At 44.3% G+C, this 23,650-nt stretch overlaps 2 protein-coding genes across 3 annotated transcripts; one reads left to right on the top strand and one right to left on the bottom strand.

Annotated features, from left to right (window-relative positions):
- Positions 1–7: 7 nt before the first annotated feature.
- On the top strand, positions 8–13,637 carry LOC138726136 (phospholipase A2-like). The gene is made up of 4 exons (XM_069867602.1): positions 8–567; positions 3,567–3,732; positions 10,192–10,298; positions 13,375–13,637. Exons 1-4 carry the CDS (start codon positions 525–527, stop codon positions 13,536–13,538), a joined length of 480 nt encoding a protein of 159 aa, XP_069723703.1. The 5' UTR covers positions 8–524; the 3' UTR covers positions 13,539–13,637.
- Positions 13,638–15,011: 1,374 nt separating this feature from the next.
- Positions 15,012–23,078, bottom strand: LOC138726122 (synaptogenesis protein syg-1-like). Of its 2 annotated transcripts, none has more exons than XM_069867569.1 (4): positions 22,971–23,078; positions 18,750–19,193; positions 16,251–16,391; positions 15,012–15,133 (listed from the first exon to the last, which is right to left on the bottom strand). In XM_069867569.1, the coding sequence occupies exons 1-4, from the start codon at positions 23,035–23,037 to the stop codon at positions 15,129–15,131; spliced, it is 657 nt and encodes a 218-aa protein (XP_069723670.1). In that variant the 5' UTR covers positions 23,038–23,078; the 3' UTR covers positions 15,012–15,128. The 2 variants fall into 2 exon arrangements, with proteins under 2 accessions (XP_069723670.1, XP_069723681.1); XM_069867580.1 differs by having other exon boundaries at positions 15,012–15,128.
- Between the last annotated feature and the right edge of the window lie 572 nt (positions 23,079–23,650).

Genomic DNA, 23,650 nt, shown 5'->3' with positions numbered 1-23,650 from the left:
TAAAATAATTTAAATAGAAAGAATTGCCCTGGAAAGAGCGATCTATAAAAAGAAATAAGCCTTGCCAGGGGGACGCCACAGCAGCGAGCCCAAGCCACAGAAAGCCTGGTCACAGGCTTCCCTTTTCCGCAGCTACTCAGAGGTTAACCAGGGTCTGTAAGAAAACAGCTTAAAGAAAGAACCCAGCTTAGTGCCTGAGTGTCTTGGGCTGTCCCAGGGACTGCCACCCTAATACCCTGCCAGCAGCCCCTCCCTCCCAAAGGCGATGCTACGCAAACTCTCCCCAGGCAGCAAGACGCTCGCTGTGGGGATGGACTGGGCCCGGGCTGGGGCTCAGGAGGTTGCAGAAGAGGGTGTTTCGCTTCAGATGGGCACAGAGCCATGTATATATAAACCCTGAGGCAGCAGCCTGGGAGGATTGTTAAGCACACCCACACCTCAGCTCACTTGGCAGAGCGGTGAGGTGCTGCCAGGAGTACCAGCGGCTGAATCCCGGTGCACCAGAGAGCAGGAGCGATCTGCCCATGGGCACCCACCTGCTGATGATGCTGATGCTGCTGCAGGCAGGTGAGTACAACCTCTTGGTCCCTCTCCCTCCCCATGCCTCCCCCCTGTCCCAGGACAGGCTCTCTGCTTACCATCAGCTTTGCAGGATTGATGGCACATCAGTGGGGTTTGGCCAAGTGAAGGGGAAAAAAAGCGCTGCTTGACTCTTTCCAGCTGTATAGTGAGGGGCTGGGTAAGTGAGCTGCCTTCCTGCAGTTCCCTGGCAGTTTACAGTGCTGGGGCTATATAAATATGGGTCATTTTCTTTTTGGATAGTTTTCTGCTACAAAGTTGGTTGTATCTGTTTTTCTTCCTAGAAACACCCCCTTTTTATACCAGTGATGGTGGAGTAAGGCGTTTTCAATTAGTCTGAATTAAAAATAATCTATAAAAAGCTGGTTTAAAAGAGCTGTAAATGTCTGCTGACATAAAGCCCCTACACACAGAGGCAATGCAATGCTGAGCTGGCAGGTCTGGGGTTGTACCTGCAGTACACTTGTTTTAAAATAAAACCCCAAACCTTGCCTTAATCTACGGCAAAGGCTGCCTGTTTAAGCAGGAAGTAGAAAGTGTAAGTTTTCATATCCACCTCCACCCACCTCCCCGCAGGTATGTTCTCTGCTGAAGTGCCCCGTTAATTGTGTAACCAATGATTAGAAACGCTCCTAATGGGAGACATGGCTAAATTCAGGTTGCTGTGAAGACTCAGACTTTTTCAAGGCTTTCCCAGCTGTGTTGGCTTGGCTGCCCAGCACAGAAAAAGTAATTTCAGTCCTTGGTCAAGTTATTATCCAGGCACTTGAATATTGAAATGTACTTGCTGGGGCTGACATCTCAGCTGCAGTGACCCACTGTTGGTTCAAAATCCAGCCAGCTTTCAAAGAACAAAACGGGAACGTCAGAGGCTGCCTGGATGCCCGCGTTATTTCAGGCTCCCACAGAGCGTGCAGCCCTAAGCACTGTCTCTTGCACTCAATTCCCTTTGGGGCTTTCTCTCTGCTTTCATGAGCAGCTCCGCACTGTAATTACAGTTCCTTGATCCTCAGAGATATCCACAAGAGAAGAACGGCCTCTCTTATTCTGGGTGAGGTGCAGTTACCTTACACCCGCCTCGGCTGCTTTCAGCCAGTGGCCAACGGACCAAGTCCAGCAGCCCTGGCTAAGAGGTCAGCAGAAGAGAGCTGAGAAAAAAAATACAAGCTGCTCCTCAGGAGGCCAGAATGCCTACAAAGAAATTTTTGTCTCCATTGGAACATTCAGGGGGTCTGCAAACTGAAGTGGGTTGAAAAAGCATGATTTTTTAACCAGAAATCCAGAGCAGCTCACTGCTTGAGATTTCCTCTTGAGTGCTTGAGATCTGAGCCCGCTGCCAACTCTGGAGCTGTTGCTGTTCAGGCAAGGGAAATAGGTTGCCTCTTTAGTTTTGGATAACATCCCTCTACTGTGTTTTTCAGCACAAAATCTGAACACTCAAGTAGTGTGTAGGTGAGAGGCACTGTTGTTTTTTCAGGAATGTGCATGTAATCCCCAAGGAATGCCCCAGGAAGCATAAGCAGGCTGTGTGAAACCCTGCACTGGGACTGCTCAAGGCACCGATAGCTGGGGTGAAAACTGTGGAAGGAAGAATTCATTCCTGCTGGGGGCTCAGGCTGCAGAGAGGAAGCAAAACCCTGCCTTGTCCTGCTTGGGGAGAGACCCTCCTCATCCTCACTGGGGTTTGGATAAGGCTGGAAAGGGGAGCCAGCCCAGGAGAGGAGGGGAGAGGCCCAAGCAAGGGGATTAGAGGCAAGGTTTTAAAAAGAAAGCAACAGTTTTAATAATAGTATTGAGTCCTTGGATGGTTTAGGGGATTAATCAGTCTGTGTTTGCACATTGCTTTGAAGAGGTCAAGCGTGCTGCTGTAGCCAGGGGCAGGTGGCAAAGCAACTTTGGTGGCAGATTCCCAGCTCCTAGGTGCTACCTCCCTCTCCATCCAAGTCTTGTGCAACATCCTCCTGTGTAGGCAGGCTTTTCTATTCAGAGTGGCTGAGCACGGGTGGGACAAGCAGATGAGGTAAGTGACTGGTCTAAGGGTCTTGATGCTACTGGTGAGTAGCTTCACCGTGTGTGATAGAGCAGCGCAAAGTACACTTGTTCCTTGAAAGACTTATTACTCAAAAAACTCTACGCTGGTTCAGGCGCCCATCTGCACACTTCAGGTGACACAGAGCTCCTTTGTCTGTTTTTTCAAATTAATGCAGCCAGCTTGATGTTGTGAAGTAAGCGGAATGTAACAAGGGAAGTGGATGTAAATGTTGCCAGCATTTCCAAATGTTCAAAGGAAAGCTGGTACACGTACATCTCAGCTAACATACGTGCTCTGTGCTTGAATAAGGACACCTTCAGCCTTAAGTCTTGGGGACTTGTAGCTATCCCTGTATGCAAATTAATAGTACTGTCAGCTTTTTGAGATCTGGAGAATGGGTCAAAATATCCTGAACAGGAGGGAAAATTTGGATAACGTAAGACATCTTGGGTAACATAGAAACCTCATTATTTTCCTGCAGAGCCCAGGTTAGGTCTGGTTGTGTGCTTTTCCTCTGCTGCTTCTCATCCCACTTAGGACCATGGTGCAGCTAGTAAGTTTTCTCAGGTTTGGGAGCTCTAGGGTGCAGTGAAGCCCGGCTGGCTCTGCATGGTGCTGTCACAGGCCCTGCAAAGCTTAACAGCTAGAGCTCCATGATGTGCAAAACTGGGCACACCACTCCCACATATAATATAGCTGCAATCACATGCTAGTGCACCAGAGCTAGTAAGTCTTTCTTGAACTGAATTCCCTCTGCAGAAATACCCTGTATCTGCCTCCTGGATAGCTTAGCCCTCGGAGTCCCCTTTGCAGGGAGAATGTCATGGTTAATTAGATTGTCAAGGCTGTACCCACCCAACCAATCAAAACAAAAAAAGTCCCCTTTAAAGGACATCAGGAAAATCAGTGTCAGGTGGTTTTAACCCTTGTGTAAAGCCATGTCCTGTCTTTGCAGTCTGGAAAGGTGCTCTGGGAAAATCCCATTCACTGCACACCCGAGGAATCATTGAATTGGCAGGAGCTATACCGTGTGGCACAGGACGGTCTCCCTTGGCATATATTGGCTATGGATGCTACTGTGGACTGGGAGGACGAGGCTGGCCTAAAGATAAAACAGACTGGTAAGAAAAACCTCAACTATGAGTCCAGAAGTGGTGCAGACCTCCTCACTCTTCCCTGTTCATACTCCTGTGACTCCCTGAACTTGTTACTGCTTCATGGAGGGGGAACTTGAAATAGATGAACAGCACTGGGGAATTGTGAGTGAGGACCCATGTATCTTACAGGTTCTTGAACGAGGGTTTAACCACTTTCTGGGTAAGAGCAGAGCTTTTTGGATCTAGTAATCTGTGGGGATGAAGGGCAAAGGAGGAATCAGGGTATGATCTCGTGAAATAGCTGCATGTTTATTCATAGAGAGCAAGCCTTGCCTGAAAATGGGGTGTGGCAGAGGTATTTGGAGAGTTATTTCAGCAAGGTCCTGAAAATGGCAGGAATGGAAGTAACGCTGTTTAGCTTCTGTAAAAAACCCAGATCGCTGCAAAGAGTAACTAAACCTGTTGCCTTCATTGCATGTTCGTGCACACTGAATCAAGAAACAAAACCAAAAGGGGTGAGCATGGTTTTATTTCCCTTTTTCTTTGTTAGTGGGGAAATGCTGTGCTTGCTATTGCCAGGCTAAAAGCAGTTGGCATAGGAGGTGTTACAGTCAAAGGTTTCTTTCTTGTACTTTGCAATTAGCACGCATGTAAATCTTGAGTATAATGGACTCTTGTGTGCTCTTAGCCTTTTATTTGCAGACCTGTCTGGTTTTAAACCTCAAATACAGAGCACACAAGCCTATCTGTTTATCTACAGTCAGCCGCCCAGGTGTTAACGATAAGCAAGGGCTGCTTAGTAGGACCAAAGGCAGGTTGCAGCTTCCTGGGAAGGAAACAGAGCTTTCCAGAATATCAAGCCATTGGAGACATTTCACGTTGCTACAAACCCAAACTTTTACTGAATTGGCAGGACAGAAAAACGAGGTAAAAAAGAAAGACATGCCACAGTTAAAGACCAACTCCTCTGTGGGCATGGAAGAGCAAGTGTCCCCTAACTCTAGAGCTGTCTTCATTAATGCAGTGAGATCATAGAATCATAGAATAACCAGGTTGGAAGAGACCCACCAGATCATCGAGTCCAACCATTCCTATCACTGCTGGCTCATGTTCAGTCGGCTGTCATCCAACACCCCCAGGTCCCTCTCCTCTAGCCAGCTTTCTAGACAGACTTCTCCTAGTCTGTAGCACTGCATAGGGTTTCAGTCCTAGAGCCCTTTCTTCACATCCTTGATTTCTACCTATGAAACATTTAATCTATGAAGCAGTCAATATAGGACTTAGAAATAATGTGTGACTGCCAACAAAGTGTCACAGCTTTCAGATGTAAAGACTTCTTTTAATTTTCAGTAATACCTCTTGACCTGCTTAGCACCACCTGTAGCAGTGTCTGTAAACATGTTTATTATTTTTGTTAGCCCTTTACCAACTCACATAATCAGGCTTCACTAATTAGGAGTGCTTCTTTTACCGAAGGGCTATGTGGAGTCGCCTAAAAGCTCTTTCCCATAGAGGTTGGGTGACCCCCCAAGTGTAAGTGATGCTGGGAGATGCGAGTGGTCAGACCTCCTGAGAAACAGGTAGAGAGAGTAAAATATGGCCATGTGTTGATCAGCTGGTGTTTCTACTGCCCTTTGATTTCCATGGGATCTTGATTTTATCCTAATGACAGAAAATGAAACTGCAACTAGAAATGCCTCAAAATACTACACAGTTTGTGAAAAGGAAGCTTGATCCTTTAAGTACATTCATTATTATTCCTTAGCTGAAATATTTGTCTGCAAAAAAAGAAAGCAACCCCTAGAGACATTTTCTTTATGTTCTTAGCTGGCAAGATTCAGCAATGCCCCCGCTACATTTAGCCTTAAAACTTTCCTTTTCATGTTTCCTAAAGGAATATTCTGATATCTGTTAATAAGAACTACTGCAAATATCAGTGTGTTTGAGCATCCTGTGCTCCAATCGACATTATTCTCCATATTTGCCATTCTTTAAAAGAAAGAAGTGGATTGAGAAAACTGCTGGTCTTGAGTGACAAACACTGTTTTAAATGACTCTTGACACTTCTAGGTTTGTTACTGAGACCCCCTACAAAAGGAGCAATTTTCTTATGAGCAATTCAATCCATCTGTCTAGACAGGGCTAGAGTGCTTCTAAGCACCTGTCTTGTAAGGGAAAAGAAAAAAGTGTGGAGTGGGTAATCCTTTTACAAGGTTTATTTCACACATTTACTTCGATGTGGAGTTGTCAGTAATTACTTTTTCCCTTTCTTTCCACTCTCACAGGCCCATCACTTCAAGACATATTGGCATCTCTTCCACATAAAGTCAATAGATTTGTTTCTCCTTTCCCCCTTCTGTTCCCCTGGATTGCTGCAGAACTCATTTTGTAAAGCAGGACCTGAAGGTGTCCAGCATCTCCTTAAAAGCATTGAATGTTGTGAGAAGCAGGGTGGCATATATTGCTCATCTAATTCCTGGCAAACTCATAGGGAAGAGTAGAATTTCCCCACAGACACTGAGTTAAAGCAAAACAAAAGGGCACAGGGTAGTGGCTGTGCTGTTAAGGTGACAAATTCTTACCTTAATGGTATTTGCTAAACGGCAGGGGTCTGTCTTGCTGATCCCTGAGGACCAGCTGGAGCTGTCTGTAGCCATTAGGGCTGTCTTGTAGCCAGATGAATAGGTTGTTTGCTAACTAGATGGCACGGTTGCATTATATTTGTTTTTCGTACCTGTTGACCAGTGCTCTATGCTGGTTGACTCTGTTTGCATTTGTCTAATGGCATGTTAGCAGGTTATTGAAAGCTTAACACTCAGACCCAGGTGCAAGGAAAGGACATTTCCAGACAGGTTGGGATCATCAAAGGTGGAAAATGACAATGATAGTTTCCTTACTCATCATTCCCTGGCAGTTCTTTCACAGCATCAGAAATAGGTATTTGTAATGTATGAGCCAAAGTCTTCTTGCTTTTGTTGGTGTAAGCTACGTGGCAGCTCACTGCAGTTACAGATTTCATTGGGAAGAACCAGTGTAAGGGCTTCCCCTTAGAATTGTGCCACAGGTCATGTGGTTCTGCAGAATTTATGCAATCCCCCTGTTGTCACCAAGCCACCTAAGGAGCAGTGGGTACTCACAACAAGCTAGCACACTCCTCTAGTGCTCATTTGCTTGTCCTTGCCTGATTCACAGACCATCTTTTGCCCCTTCCAAGATCTTTCCTCATTTCTTCCCCTACATCTTTTTCTGGTCATTCCTTTTGGCTCTCTATGAAAAGCAGTTTCATTCCTTTGGCCTGCAGGCTCCTAAATCCTACTTTTGCCCATCTACCTTTGTGTTGTTCCTCCTCCCCACACTCCTCCATCACTGACACCAACTTTACTGATCTGACTACTGATTCACTCTTCAGACCTCATAAACCCTCATTTCTACAGCTGGCAGTCTGCCTCAGCCCGGCCTGAGTCATGGCTCTCCACTGTGGCCTCTTGTACCCTGTGTCACATATACGAGATATCCATGATGGGACTGCTCTGCCATCTCCTCCCTGAGGACAGATGAGGCTGTGCTGCAGGTTCAGGTATGTTAGTCAGCAGCTCCTCCAGATGACAAGTGTCCCAGTTGTGTCTCAATGCCATAGTCCATCCCAGACATATCATATGGTATGTTGGCCAAGGACTTATATGTTGGAAAAAGCTGAGACTTTCACACTTCCAAAAGGCTGCAAATTCTTCTCTTCACAGAATCATAGAATCACTAGGTTGGAAAAGACACCCAGGATCATTGAGTCCAACCATTCCTATCAAACACTAAACCATGCCTCTCAGCACCTCATCCACCCGTGTCTTAAACACCTCCAGGGAAGGTGAATCAACCACCTCCCTGGGCAGCCTGTTCCAGTGCCCAATGACCCTTTCCGTGAAAAGTTTTTTCCTGATGTCCAGCCTGAACCTCCCCTGATGGAGCTTGAGGCCATTCCCTCTTGTCCTGTCCCCTGTCACCTGGGAGAAGAGGCCAGCTCCCTGCTTTCTACAACCTCCTCCCAGCATCCTCAGGGCTAAACAACCCCAGCTCTCTCAGCTGCTCCTCATAAGACTTGCACTCCAGCCCCTTCACCAGCTTCTTTGCTCTTCTCTGGACACGCTCCAGAGCCTCAACATCCTTCTTGTAGCGAGGGGCCCAGAACTGAACACAGTATTTGAGGAGTGGTTTCACCAGTGCCGAGTACAGAGGGAGAATAACCTCCCTGGACCTGCTGGTCACACCGTTTCTGATACAAGGCAAGATGCCATTGGCCTTCTTGGCCACCTGGGCACACTGCTGGCTCATGTTCTGTCGGCTGTCAACCAACACCCCCAGGTCCTTCTCCTCCTTCTAGCCAGACTTCCCCTAGTCTGTAGTTGAACAGGGTTGTTGTGCCCCAAGTGCAGGACCCGGTATTTGGCCTTGTTAAACCTCATGCCATTGGTCCAGCCCAGTGGTCCAGCCTGTTCAGATCCCTAAGATCTTCTTTGGCCTTTCACATCTAACCTCTTCAGGACAAGCCCAGGAGTAAGGTGTTACCAGACCAATAAAGATTTGACCCACAGCCTGATACTGCCATCATGTCCAACAGAACTAGTTCCATGAGCTGAATAAAGTCTTACCTGCAGCAACTGCCATAACTCCTCATGGGAAAACTTCTGGAAATATCCATAGCACTTAGTCCCATTCTGAAGCTCTTTGAGGAGCTGGCATGGAAGGGTATAGTGGTCTGCTACTGCCAACTTAACATTTCTAGGTTTCACAATGCAGTGAGTAATCGTCATATAGGTTTCGTCTGCGGAAGCTGAGGAAAAAAAGGCATTTATCTTGCAGACTCCTCTGTGGGGTGAAATTGCTACTTTTAACTACTAAATGGGAACCCTATCGGTAGGGAAAGCACACTGGACTAAATTCAGGCCGTGTGTAATCACAGGAGTTACATGAAGGCTAACTTAGATCTGACTGGTCTGTTTCTGTTGTCTCTTTCACATGATCCACCTCACCTGGTTCCATTGATTTTATTAGAATATCCATCAGTGGTGGATCTTCTTCTTTGCACTGCAATAATTGGGTTTTGTTTGTTTGTTTTCCTGGGATTTATCATTTCACAGAGCCCACTGGCCCTCGTATCTGTAAACTAATCTCTAGAAGGGCAAAATCCTCCTGCAGCAGAGGCTGGTGAAGTTTGTGATGTTCCTGAGCTTTTGCGTAAGGTATTGGCAATTCCCAAGCGGTCCCTGGAGAAGCCCTACTTCCTGCACAAGGGACCTTTATCCGTTCTTGCAGGTTTGTTCCACTTTTCCAGAAAGGACATAATGATGGATCCCAGGCTTTTATTGGCTTTTCAGGTACACTGGCCTCAGGTGTTGAAGATAACAATCAAGGTCTTCTTACTGGATTTGATAATCTACAGGCAGCCAGCACAGCCATGGTCCCTTTTGGCCAGCTCATCAGCATCTTGAACAGATTCATATCTAGGACTCAAGAGCTCCTCTAAAAGCTGTCTGCTCTTCGTTTACCCTTAAGATCAGCCAGTCTTGTCAGCTTGTCAGTTAGTAGCATGGCTTCTCTGTAGAGTTTCAGTGGTCTTGCAGGAATGGCTCCTGGAAATGCAGATTACTCCTCTCTGTCTCCAGCCTCTGAACTCGCATCCTTACTGAAACAACATTTGTTATTTGGCAGAGGACCTCTCTAAATCCTGAATCCCTTCTCAGTCTATTTTGAGTCCCTAAGCTATGAGAATGAAATTCAAGTGAGGTCAAGTTTTCTAAAAATCGTTAAGTACTTGACAGTGGGAATTCTCTCACTGACTAGTCTGTAGGAGAGGTATCATCAGCTGAGCTAGTCACCCTCACCATCCTCTACAGCCAATGAAATGCATTTTCACCTTTAGATTCAATGTTTTTCACCTATGTTACATCTCTGTAGTATGATAATATGAGCTATGTCCTAGACAAGCATAAAAGGAGTATAGATCAATGCCTTAGATGTGGATGTTTACATTCAGGGATCTGAAGTTAACCGGTAAGAATTCCGTCATCGAAGCTGATGCATTTGTGGCCATCTCTCAGAAAATGGATGGGCCAGAGAACATGTCAGGTGCAGGTGAATTGAAGAGATGAAGCTGCTTGGCGATGCTGAGGAAGGCAAAAAATATCCTGACTCCAAATTATAGGATGTGTCTACACCTGAGGTTGTGTGTGATTGTGGCTCACCTCACAGGAACACTTCAGCTCCCTTTCAATGAGATTGCCCTCTTTTGATCACACCTGCCTTTCTGAGGGCAAAAGGTTGGAGGAAGAAGCACAGTGGTCGTGAGAGAAAATATGGCATTAATGAGGTCCTAAGCCACGTGAACTTTCACACGTATGCCAGAGTGCTTGGTTTATCAACAGCTGGTTTACTGGCAGGCTGGGTCAAACATTGCTGTCATGAGCCAACTCTACTTTTATTCTCTCCCAGGTGCTGCCACAGGCATGACTGCTGCTACGACAAGGCAGAGAAGGAAGGCTGCAACCCCAAGGCGCAGAGCTACAAGTGGGCATGTGAGCAGAACACCGTGCAGTGTGGTAAGCAAATGTTCCCTCATGTCAGCTTCATTTTGCTTCCTCCTCTGCAAGCACAAAGTTCTTCATGGGCCTCAGAGGTAGATGTGTGTATGCTGAGCTGGTTTGAAAACCGCTTTAAGCAACACTCATTCTCCTTTAGGCTCTCTGCCCAAAACACTAGGCTTGCGAAGAGCACCCACCTGGAGCTGGGAGGAAGGCTGGATCCCCAGCACCACCTGTTCCAGGTAACCCAAATCCTCTCTAGGCTAAAAAGTGGGAGTCACAGAGCTCACAAGCCACCTCAGTTTTGCAGAGATGCAAATGTCTTTCTGGAGGGTCTCCACTCACCTGCATAAAGCATGCCTGCTCTTCACCAGCCTCTTCCCACAGCTGGGCGATAGTCTGTACGGGTGGTCTTCCCATGGCAGTTTTGGTCCTCCCTCCAGCAGGACCCTTCGCATTTTTACTTCTCATTATGTACTGCTAGAGAAGAGCTGTGCTATTACTGCATGACTACAGATTAAACAAAGTGCCTGCCTGCTCCTCTGCCTAGAGTGGTGCTCCAGACTAAAGCCTGAGGGCTCCAGCAGGAATTTTGGAGCTTGCAGAATCAGATGCTCCTTAGTGCCACAGGCATACAGTGAGTGTAGGCTGTGCTCAGCTCTACAGCTGGTACCCAGTCAAGAAAGTCTTGATTTGCACAGTCACAGCCTGTCAGTGGCTTGCACCAGTTTGTTTTGACATACACCAGATGACTTGAGTCTTAGAATTTGTCACTTCTATATCTAAGGCTCTAGAAAGTCCCTGATGGTAAAAATCCATTGTAGAACAATTTGAAAGTTTGAAAAGAAACATGTGAGAGTAAAGCTTTTACCCATAGCATCCAAACTACTTGCTTGAACACTAAAAGGCTATTTCTACCTTATCAGAAGACCATATTCTACTGGTGTGATCCTCAGCCTCTCCAGCAGCTGAGAATTTGCCAGCAGAGACGGTATGGGGCACGTCACGTCTGTAGTTGCTATTTTCCAAGAGCCAGGACAACCTATTAGACACGAAGCACTGGCTAAGGAGTCTATTTCTTTAGTGTATAACTACTCTCCCTCCTGCTTACCTGTATTTCCATAGCTGACTAATATTTTCTGCCACATGTTTTTGTATGGAAAACTTATTTTTTGCTGTGAAGGAATAATCTTAGTTGTGGATGTGAGACGGATCATCGATCCCATGAGATGCACAAAGTATGTCCCATAAGGATGCACTTGGCTACAGTTGCTCCAAGTTGGCTAATAAGCATAAGTTAAATAAATGCCATTAATTCCTTACCTGAGGTCTGGGCAAGACCTGAGAAGCATACATCAACTGTTTTCCACAAGCCCGTAGCAGGCTTGGCGTTCTCCAACATCCCCCATGGGGAGGAACAATAGAAACCACTCTGAAGGCTAATTTCCTACCCCAGGCTACAGCACAGGAGGCTTTGCTGAGGTGTGAAGGTGTAATGCTTGATCCCATTCATACAAAAGGGATGAAGGATTAAGTTTTCAGGCACGCTTGCTGGGCTTAGGGTAATGATGTCCAGAAATGTCAGAAGCAGCACTGCTTGTGCTGTCGTCTGTGCAAGAGGAAATAAAAACCTGATACCTGGCACTGCGTAATAAACACAGATATTTTCAGGGAAATTAAATAGAAACTCATTTTACCTGGGACTTCTCCTGCCTGTTAGGCATTTTGTGGGTTTTTTTTTTCTTTTTTAATTTTTTTGTTGAATGAAAAAAGATATGCCATCTCATGTAGGCAAATGTCATTCAATAAATATCTGGAATATAGAAAAGGATGAATCTTGTGGGGGCTGGTCAAAAAAAATCATTCTGATCTAACATAAATTGCTGCCAAGCCAGAATCTTGTACTCACATTAGACAGACAGGGGCTGGTACAGCAAAGGAAGAACTCGAGGAGCTAAGGGCATGGAGAAAACCAGGCAGGACTGATAGTTAGTTAAAAAATGGACTTTGTGCCAAGTCCTCATCAGTGAGACCCTTGAAACACTTTTTTGCCAGTAAACAAGTGATTCTTATAGACTCTTATTTATCAGATAGAGGGGTGTCCCAGCAAAGTCCTTTGAAATCTGGAAGGATTCCTATACTCAGTTGAAGTTGATTTTGTTACACAGACCATGTGCACAGGCATGAAGTTACACTTTTAATTCTGCCCAGTGCAGGGTTTGGTGGGTGTTAATCTATAGTAGCAGCCTCAAATAAACAAGGCCCTGTGCTTTTAAACAAAACCAGCCCAGGGCTGCATTATAACTATCTACAGGTGAGATGGGGTTCATTAACTCAAAATCAGAAATTTGCAATATAGTCACCTGAGCTAGTTGCTTTGATGTACCTTATGGTCCTTACCTAGTCATGTAGTCATATAATTGCAGTATAAATAGTTCTATATGTATAACTTTGATCAGCTTCATTAGCTGCCAGTTCATAAGAGTCAGGTACCTGATCCTGCTCTGGAGTTTCGTGGTTCCTCTGCTGTTATCAGAGATATAAGACCAGCTCGTGGACCATGAGTGAAGGATGCCTGGTGGGTGTTTCTAGGCCTCCAGGTTTCCAAATGTCCCTCCAGGAGGCTCTTCCTTTCAAAGTAGCATTTTTTTTTTCTTTTGAAATGGCTCTGATTTGCAAGGAGAGGAGTTAGAAGGGAAACTGATTGAGGGAAAATGGAATATTTTTAGCTCAGGCTAAGCTAAAATAATTTTCTTTTTTAGCTTCAGCCATTAAGCTAACCCCTACTGCTCACACAGCCCTAGAGGTAGGGAGCACTCTGTGCTGGGCAGATTTTTATAAGCGTTGCCAATCTGCTTTGAGCTGCTCCTTTCTGATGCTGTTTGTCACAGTTAAAGTCATTGACAGAGATGGGACAGGACAGGGGAGGGTCAGATCCACTCACAATGTAGTGTGATGATCCTTCTTTCATCCTGCTTCCCATAGCCACTGTTCCCTTAGAATTGCTTTATCAAGGAATTATTCCTCTTAAAATTGTTTCTCACCCTTATCAGATACAAAATGTCTCATCTTCTGCTCACATTTTCTTTTGCAGATAACCTGACAGACCGATGTGAAAAAATGGCATGCCTGTGTGACCAAGAAGCAGCCAGGTGTTGGGGAGCAGCCCCATACAACCCACACCTCATTCTCTGGCCAGACTTTTTATGTGGACGGACTCATCCCACCTGCCATTTCAGATATGGGGGGCCAGAATAGTCTTTTCAGGACCTTTCTTCTAACTCTTTGAATCTGAAGGTGATGAAATAAAGTTTTACAACTTTTACTGGAGCTAACAGTGGTGGGAGAGAATTTCTGTCAGGCCAGGGTTTATGGGAAGGAGAGACAGAGTAAAACGTATGTTGAAGTAAGGATAAGGTCCTGCTCTGCTGGCTGCCTTTGAATAAATGGAGGGTTGAGTCTGCAGTGAAGTGAGAACACGTTATCCATCACCAAATGGCTTTTTTTCCTTTCACATTGCCTGGCTTTCAGTTCCCACACATTTGCACGTGATCTGAAAAATATGTAGAGACTTTTGCTGGACTGATTTATAAAACAAACAAACAAACAAAACCAAAACCTCAGTGGAAAGCTACACTGGCCTTTTAAGACCTGAGGCAAGTCAGTCTGGATGTAGAGTGACCTACTTTATTTTGCTGGACCTGCAGGAGGAGTCAGGACACAAGAAATGAGGATGCCTCCTTATTTGTGCTTGGAGGAGTTCTGCTTTTCACTAAAAGAAAAAGCAGAGTCTGGTCCGGGGGAAGTCTTTAACCTTACTTGCTGTTGCTGGGGAGTGGGGGTAGGTGCGTGTTTCTTAGCTTATGTAGCCAGCTGTCTTATCCCTGATGTTCCTGGGGATACTTCTGAGGTACATTCAAAGGTAAGCAGGGTTATATGGGGGTATTGCTAGCAAGAGTTGTTGACTTTTACTGGCTTGTATACTTATACTTTGCAAAAGAACATATTGCTTACCTGCCACACACACTTCAGAGCTGATGTGCTGCTCTCCTGTGTGGGTATTGGTATATCACCCGGTCACTGACAACCTGGCAATGAATTATTGTCATGTCAGGAGACTGGGGCTATAGATAACATTAGTTATGTAAGCAAATCTTTAATCTCTCCCCTTTTTTAAACGGCGTCAATGGCTTCGGTTGAAACATTACGCTTCCTTCTGACAAGAATAAACCAAAATCCTAGTCTTTCAGCCAGGGGTAGCTATGTTCAAGTAGTCCTTCTTTCCTCTTCATTACAAACCTACAGGCTGGAGCAAGTCAACAGGACAACAGCCTTTATACCAAGAAGCACAGACAGACAGGAGTCACTGTTAGACCACCAGGAGCAACACATTTGATTTTCTCGGGTAGGTGTTACCAGCTGGGGGGCCTAGGCCAGGTCAGGCTCCTTCTCTCTTTTCTGAAGCACAGCTGACAAACTTTGAGTACCACCTTTAAAATAAGAAATCTTGGCAGGGAAAGACACCAGGTAACTCATCAGAGTCTAAGTTCAGAGATATGTGGCCAAACTAAGTGGGGTTTCAGCAGGTGAACATACTATACAAAGTCCTTTTAAAAAGGCTGGTTTGCTCCTCGCTGTAGGAGGATGCTGGATCTCCTGACACTGTGGCTTTCAAAGCTGCAAAAAAAGGAAACAGACTAACAAAAATAAAAATGCCAAAGGCCACATGTATTGAGGCTAAAGCTTTTATTCCATCTAGGGCTGTGGTTTTGGCTTATGGGGCATCAGAAGTTGCTCCACTTGTAGGATCTGCATCTTCCAGCGATTCCTGTAATGCGGCACCTCAAGCTACGCTGAGCAAAAAGGAAAGGAGAGCAAGCAAGTGAGCAATACTGAGTTAGGACAACACAATAAACTCTTCCAAGGCTTTCTGCCACGTAAAGAGGCTGCGAACACCCTTCAGGCAAAGGATTTGCAAAGGGATGATGCTGCGTGGGTACCACCAACCTGGGGGCGTGGGTGAGCTTCTCAAGGGCTGGAAGAACTTCCCTGGGAAGGGGGGCAGAGCTCCTTTCTCCGCCAAGCTGGCCATCAGGTGGCGGCAGCGCTCCAGGGAATGGCAGGAGCAGCTCTTCCTCCATCCCTTCAGGGAGGGGATAAAAATTTAGCCGAGCTCGATCTGAAACGCAGACCGCATCTTGGGTTGCACAAAAGGGGAACTAAGTTTGTTTCAAAATCCAGCCTTCGGTGTCAGCCAACTCTAATTAGCCTAATTAGACCAGCTGACAGAGCTGGGAAGAAAAGGTGAACTTTCAGGTGCACCAGCCTCTTCCAGAGTCATTTCTTTGGCTCATGTGTGAGGAAAACACCTAGTTTTCCCAACCTGATCAGCGGATCTAATAAAAGATATTACAGGGCTTTACAAAACACACCTCAAACATTCACTTGGGCCATCATAGATTTTATGGTTGGACTCGATGATCCAGTGGGTCTTTTCCAACCTAGTGATTCTGTGATTTTCTGTGGACCAGCATTACAGGATACACATGTAAGCATGTGGTTAGTGGGAGGAAGAACCAGCCTTCAGGACAGACCTAAAAGAATTGAAGGAGACCCAGGACTTCGTTAAAAGAAGCAGCAGCATCTCATTGAAAAATCCTTTGCCAAAAGTGGCAATTGAAGAAGATCCTATGGCTTTGTTCATAGGTAACTCATTAGGGCTATGCATGAAGCTCTACCCAACATAAACAAAGAACTATTTGATAAATGATTGGAATATACAGACAGTCCTGTTAGCGTTTGATCCACACTGCTTATTTCCTGAACCAGATTCCGTGTTTAGCCACAGGTAAGTAAATGCCTAATTCTCCCTTTAGTTAAAAAAAAAAATAAAAGAAAGTACTTTTGGAAATAGGTAATTGGATTCACCTTTCTAGCAAGGGATTCCAGGTTTTGGTTTGTGTACCATACCTTGGCGAGAGCCTTGTGTCGTGCAGAGGGCACACCTCCTCAGCTGTGGGGTTAAAACAATGATCAGAACCACCACACCGCCAATACCAGCTGCCACAACCCCAATGATTGTTCCAATGGATTCTTCTATGCCAAACAAGCCTGAGGGAGAAGGGAAGGTAGAAAGAATAACATAAGATGTTGTCTGGGTAAGCATATGCAATGCAGCTAATGTGTTTTCTGCAGTGGCGGCAGAGGAAGCTACTTACTGTGATATCGATTTTGCTGATGTCTTGTCTGACATGAAATCATGGGCTTCTACACAGGAGACAGTGTATTGCACCACAGAGCTATTGATTTTTTTCAGTCCTATGTAGGAAGCTGCTATAATTTCTGAGGATTTAGAGATAGGACAGGCCTATCTTCCTAGCAATCTCCCTCAACAGCTGGATGCTATGGTATGTCAAACTGGGATTCATAGCTGTATGCTTTATTTTCAAAGGGAAGAAAATACTCTGACTGTTTTGAGGAAATCACTGGTTTCCCTGTCTACTTCTGAAGGAGGCAGTACCAGAGGGCTGGCAAAGACCCCCTGAAGTGCTTTCTTTGTTTGCTGCTCTTTGGAACTGTTGTGTGGCAGAGATGGAACGATATTATTTTCTTTGAGATAAGAGCACGTTGGCATTCTGGCTTTATCGTTTGTTGGGACTGAAGGATGGTTCAGGAAGAGCCTTTGGTGAGGTGAGCAGGGTAGGATGGACCATAACAGGGTTATGGGACGCGGCACAGAAAGCATCTGACCCGTAGCTTAAAGTCTGACAGAGTAGGAATGTCTCTTTAGAGAGAGGGAAACTGGCCGCTCCATGGTGCACAATTGATCTGACCAGATTTAAAGTGACTGCCCCATTCTCATGGTAGTTGTTTTGCCATGTGACTCACACAGTAAAGGTAATAAATGAATGAGTAAAAACCTTCCAGTTTTATCTACAATCACAGTATGATCTGTACGTATACCTATGCAGCTATATATAAGCTTCATTAGAAATTTGGATGGTATTGCTACCATATTCACACACAGATTTCTAAGCTTTGGGCCGCCGTTTCACAGGAGCCGCTACTACTTTGTGCTGCCTTGCTGAATGGATGGACGTTCAGTAAACCAGCTGTAGCTTATTAGTAAAAAAGACCCACCCCTTTCTCCCACATACAGGAAGGTGTCCTGTAGGTTAAATCCATTTGTGAGGCTGCTCATTTAATCAGAGAAGTGAGGACAACGAAGGTGCTGTAGAACCATTACTCACCTTATTTCAAAATATATGTCCTTCGCTTCCTGTAATGGACAGAGTCAGCTAATTTCCCTTTTCAATTTTAGATCAGTTTTTGGACAGTCTGGATTTGTGGCATGTAAAATTTCTTTATGAATTATATTTCTCCTTTCCTCTTGTCCCTTTAATTCAGGCATAGTGTAGAAATCATCTTCTCAGGAACACAGAAAGACTATTACACTGGCCAGGGTGCAGGCACTGCAAGAGTAACCTGCGCTATTGACACTATGAGATCAAGCCACTGTTAAACCTCATTAGACACATGACCAAGCTCTTGAAGGGGGGGCACAGTTTTCTTGCCTCATGAGTGCTACCATTTAAACTGAGTAGTTTTATAAAAATTAGTAATGTGAGAACTCAGGCTCAAAAGGGCAAAGGGTTAGTCAGTCTCAGTGAGCTAGAAGCTTTGGTAATGAATAAGAGGGAAATGGCACTTGCATAATTTACTCTTGACACAGAAGGTGATATTTTTTGTTAATTAAATAATAAGATATAAAAAACTTCTGATGTGTTGATTTGTTGGGACTGGAATGTGTTTAGCCTACATAAAAAGGAAAGCTGCTTTGACATTTCCAGCTGATAAAGGCAAAGCAATTTCTCTCTTTATTTAATATGCCTAGTGTCTATTTGTGAGACTAAGAAAACATAGTATGGCACTTTTAATGCTACTTTGATTTTAATGTGAATGAAATTAAGCAGAAATTATGTAATGTGATCTTCATGTTTACTGTGGGATTACTTATATCATCCAGAGTTAAGGAATGAATATACAAGTTAGTGGATTGGAGAGAAATAATGTCAAAAATAAAGCAGTTTGGAGCTACTTTCTGAGACGATATCTTGACATCTGTCACTCATAGGGGTTCTGCCAAACAGAGCTGTGAGTACAAGAGAAATTGCCTGACTGTTTCGCTCCTGGCACTGACTTTGATTTTAGTGAAAAAAATATCACCTCTTTTTTTGGTTGTAAATGACTCTCTTTATAATAACAGCTGTGTGACTGTTTATAGAGGCAAGCCAATCAATTAGCTGGCCTAATGAAAACAATGAGAAATGCCATAGAGCAATTACACTGTATGACATCAGGGTCTACCTGCTAGAGGCCAAAGAAGCCAACTTCACTCTTTCTGCAAGCATGTAGACAAGTTTTGGATGTGGAAGAGAGAGGAAAGCAATAAATAACATCAGGTATTACCCAGAGCCCTCCTGATCCTGAGCTTTGTGCCATCTCCTGTCACCACCTTCCCGTCCGGGAGTGTAACTTCACAGAAATAAATACCATGGTCATTGATTGTCACATTGAGGATCATCAGGGAGGCATCCCCTTGGGACAAGTCTCCACTCATGAAAACCCTGGAGTTATTTGGCAAGATGGTCACATTGTTTTGTAGAAGGTCCATCTGCCCCTTTTCATCTTCTTTGTACCACCTCACCATCAGGTCAGTCAGGGAGGGATGTTGTGGACTGCTATAGTGGCAATTCAAAACCACAGTTTCACCCTCTTTGGCTTTTTCCTTGGCTGGTGTTTGAGTCACCAAAAGGTGCCATTGCTTAGGTGTTGTCAACAATGAAGGCTGTGCCGTTATACGGGTTACTGCTGCATTCTCCTTGCTTGTACTTTCACCACTAACGCCAACATCTGTACCAGGAAAGAGAAAGAAGAGGAGGGTTGAGGTCAATAAGACTTCCAGCTGCTCCTGACCTCTAACAAGTACAAAGAACGGATCCTGGAATTAGGACCTGAGGGTAGCCACTATTAGGATTATAAAGATTTTTTTCTGAGTTCCTGCTTAGATTATGTTCACTGAGTACAGATACAGATAGTTCTTTTCCTGATCCTCAGCTCCTTTCTACTGTCATACTAGAAGATTAATGCCCTTGTCGGCTTTGGGTGAAATTGGGAATCCATTTAGCCACATTTCCACCTGGAGCACTAATCTTTTTCTTTCGACCCCAAAAAGTCTCAGCGCCTGATGTTCCTGCTTCAACTGCTTTTGGGGCAAAGAAAAAAACTCACGTACCCTTACACAGACAACTCTGTTCTGACAAGTACAGTGAATCTCTGTGCATCCTAAAGCAGCTGCCTGCATCCCAAAACATAAGCTTCTTAAAAGTTTTGAATAGGAAATCTTGAAACTGTGAGAAGAATCTCCATTGCCAGAGACTAAACCTCCAGCAGATCCTATAAAGGGGATGGCACCTTAGCATTCTATGTGCATTGATACTGAGGGTGATATCTATTCTCTGTGAAAGGACCGCATTGCCCTACTACTCTTCATTAGAAAAACATGGACAACATTCTTGTAGTAGAGATTTAAACCTGCCTTCTCTCACTCAGCTGCTAATCATAGTATCAAACATCCTTAAGCTAAGAGTAGTATGAGTGGATCTCATTTCTGGGAACAAGACTGGGCTCAGAAGATGAGAGGAATAGTTGCTGTCTCAAAAAGAAGGAAAAACAAACTCTTGAAAATAAGCCAACAGAGGTCACCAAGAAAGAGTTCAGACCAAATATTGGAAAAGTTTTTTCTGTTGTCTTATTTTCTTCAAGTGAAATAGTCTGTCTTCATACTAGTTGGTGCCCTCTCAAGGACTGGAGACCATCCCACAGTGAAGGTCTTGATTTTCCCTTGGCTTGAGTCTTTTATTGCCATCCAAAGAGTGTGAAACCCTATTGTCTGGGTCTGGCTTCTCAATGACAATAGCCTCTCTGTGCTCAGGGAGAAATGTTGCAAGGCAATGGAGAAAACAAACCCCTTGATGAATGGTTTGAGAGTTATTGAATGGCTCCTCTAAGCATGCTTGTGCGAAAACCACAGTTGTATTCACAGTTATTGTTATTTATGACTTGTATGGAAGTAGCACTGACATTTTCTGTCAGACAGCAGGGCTCTGTTTTTCCAGGTGCTTTATAAGGATGGCACCTTACAGAGCTTACAGTTTAAATACCACGTGAGAGATAAGTTGCGGATGCAAAAATATAGAAAATACATGCTCAGCTCTGAATCTAGGCAACAATAAAGCATGTGAAAAACTTCAGAGCTGTTTGGTGCTCTGTGCTTTTACCTCAAAGTGAAAATTTTAGCCTCGTAACTAGAGCACTGACCCGTGGGAATTGGATATCTGAGAATTAGGTACCCAGATATTACTGTAGTTTTGTATCCAGTCTCCTAAGACGAGTAGTTCTTATTAAAAATATGGGATGAGATGTTATCCTCATGTTCACACATAATCTTAGCAATGAGCTCACCGGACCTTCTCGGGGGAATCTGAGGTCCAGGTTTTCCCTTTCCAGTTAGATATCAGTGTATCAATGCAGCAGTCATAAAAGCTGAGTATCTTGAAAAGGTACTTTGACAAATTGCAAAGTATAGCTGAAATACTTGACAAAGCTGATGGCAGCTTGATGTATTACAGTCTTTGTCCATCAAATATTCCAATGTGATATATTTGGTTATTCGTTAGAGGGAATTTGGGCAGTTTCGTCTTGAGTCTCTCTTCATCAATCTTAAAGGTCTTTTCCAACCTAAGCAACACTCTGATTATCTCCACTGGATACTCCTGCTTTAGCTAAAGCAATACGTGCTACTGCTACCTTGTTTTCAAGGAATGGCCACAGAATCTCTTCTCTGCCAGAAGTATTCCCTGTGATATAATTATATTTTTTATTCCTTTTAGTGATGTAAAAAGTATAATTTTTACTTAGCCACTTAGTGGCATAGAGAACATAAGTGAGCAAGAACGATGTATTTTGATGTTGCCTCTATTCATTATGAGTTTTATTTGCACCTCCTGTCATGAAATAACTGGCCTTGTTACCTGTGTTATCCTACATTCAACAAAATAACATGTAATGTAAAGCTGATTAGGAAAATCAAAATGCAAGAGGAGCCAGCTGTATTGTTTCACCCCAGCTCTCTTTGGGATTTTCACGGAGAAAGACTCAGCAGAGCCTCTTTTTGCTTCCTTCTTCCTTTCTTCTTTTCTTTCCTTCTATCCTTCTTTCTTCCTTCCTGCCTTTCTTCCTTCCTTTTTTTCTGTTTTTCTTTTCATTTGTAAGGTTGCAAAAGTGGAACATACCAGTTCACTAGTGTTCAAATAGACAATGCCCTTATCATATTGGCATCTGGGAGCATACCATGCCAAATGCATTGTTGACACTGCTTCAAAGCTTTTTAAAGTCAATTGCTTAATTAGCAGAGCAATGTGTAGGTCCCCTCTAATGCAGGTTATAGGGCACAATCCCTCCTGAAAAGGAATGCAAGGCTTTCTGGTGAAAGCACTTGAGCCAGACGGAGGACAGAGAAATAAAGCATGGATGATCTTGTCTTGACCTGGAAAAATGATTAGATGATCTAATAGGTCATTGTCATATGAAGTCAGTAGTTCACAGCCAGTTTTCAACCACAAGGGGAGAAAGGTCTCCGGGACTCCCTGTAACGTGACAATGTGCTCCACATTGGCCAATACTAACAGAGCATCTACTAAGCCACCAGCCTCCCCTTTATGTAATCTGCAGGTTGATACTTTCCCATGTCATATCATTTCCCAGGCCATATCATTGGCTATGAATGAGAAATACACAAGGCAGGCTAGAGAAGGTGGAGGGACAAAAGGAAAGAATAAAAATATACCTGATCTCTCTTCCAGTTCTGGAGCCTCTAACTTACTTCTTGGTGCCTGGAGTAAACCCAGACAGCCCTGCAAACTGCTTCTGCCAGCAGCCAACAGCATCAGGGAACCAAAATGGTGGGTGGAGGTCAGTGGAAAATTTCATCTTTCTAGTTGAGCCTCCTCTCCTTTGTTCTCACTCGATAGATGGAGGAGAGGTTGAGGGCACATAGGGTTCAGTTTCCAACCCAGATGAAAGCCCTCCTGTACTTGAATGATTGCCTTTCAGGTCTTTTTGTTGGCTTTAGAGCTCAGCTTCACACTCAGCTGGTGCCGTGAGGGTGCTATACAAGCTGTATCCAGCTCCCAGTTGTCTATGATTTAGTGATCAACAATTGCACATTGCTCATCTTAACTTACATGACTTTTGCCCTGGGCTGAGGTCGGTTTTCACCAGTGGATATGAATAATTACCTTGTGACAATACCCAGTTGCTAATACACCAGACAACCAAAATAGAAATTAAGCTTCTAGCTATGATGATACACAGCCTTTCTTCTTGAAAAGGACAGGCAAATACACTGTTTCCAAACATTTCTGTTAGCTAAGAAAGAAGGTATCTATAAAGAACAGTATGTTTTAATGCAGTGCACAACACTAGATACAGTTTTCCTGCACCCTGGGGAAGCCCTCAGCAGAAAGTTTTTTTGAAAAAAAAGAGAAAAAAAGAGAAGATAAACTCTCAAGCCAAACTCTAGGAATAACCTATATTTCTTAAAATTAAGGAAGGTGGTTTAGTACTCACCCACCAGCAAGAGGAAGAGTAATGAAGATGCTGTGGATCTACAGAGCTTCCCAATGTGCTGGCTCATAGTTGCTGGAGTATATGGCCTCACTGTCTGTTCCTCCAGTACTATGGGTAAAATTATTGCAACAGGACCTTACATTCTGCCCAGTGAATGTCACACTTGCTAAAGTTACCACAGCTTTGAGCTCACAGTGCTCTGCCTGCTTCCTGGACAACAGTCATGTTTGTTGAAGTGACAACAATGAGTTCCTGGGAGCTGTTCTGATCTCTCCCAGAGAAGATGCCAAAAACGCTCTGAGACTAGAGGGACAATAATCCTTTGGGTTTTTTGTTTTGGTCTTGTATAAACCAGAATTTCAGGCTGAGTACAGAATACCCAGACACTCAAAAGAAGACCTCTCTTCTGCTGAACCTCTCCCTAGTGGAGGTGAGGAGAGAGCAAGCCTCGGCTTGGTTTTCTGAGCCAGATTCCTATCATCCTAATGCACCATGAAAGGAAGTTGCAGGAATTTGGTATCTTTGTGGCTTTATGCACACGGTGCTTGTAGGTCAAATGTATTCCCCAAAGTATTTTTGTCTAGTGCAGAACAAATCTTTTTTTCAAGAGAAGTTGATTCCTTGGAATCTATTTAACTGAAGGTCATTTATGACACCACTGTGGAGGGGAAAACAGCTAA

This window comes from Phaenicophaeus curvirostris, chromosome 1, assembly GCF_032191515.1.
Source record: "Phaenicophaeus curvirostris isolate KB17595 chromosome 1, BPBGC_Pcur_1.0, whole genome shotgun sequence".
Lineage (NCBI taxonomy): Eukaryota > Metazoa > Chordata > Aves > Cuculiformes > Cuculidae > Phaenicophaeus > Phaenicophaeus curvirostris.
Note: the sequence above shows the minus strand (reverse complement) of the source record. Positions and strands in the feature narration are given on the sequence as shown.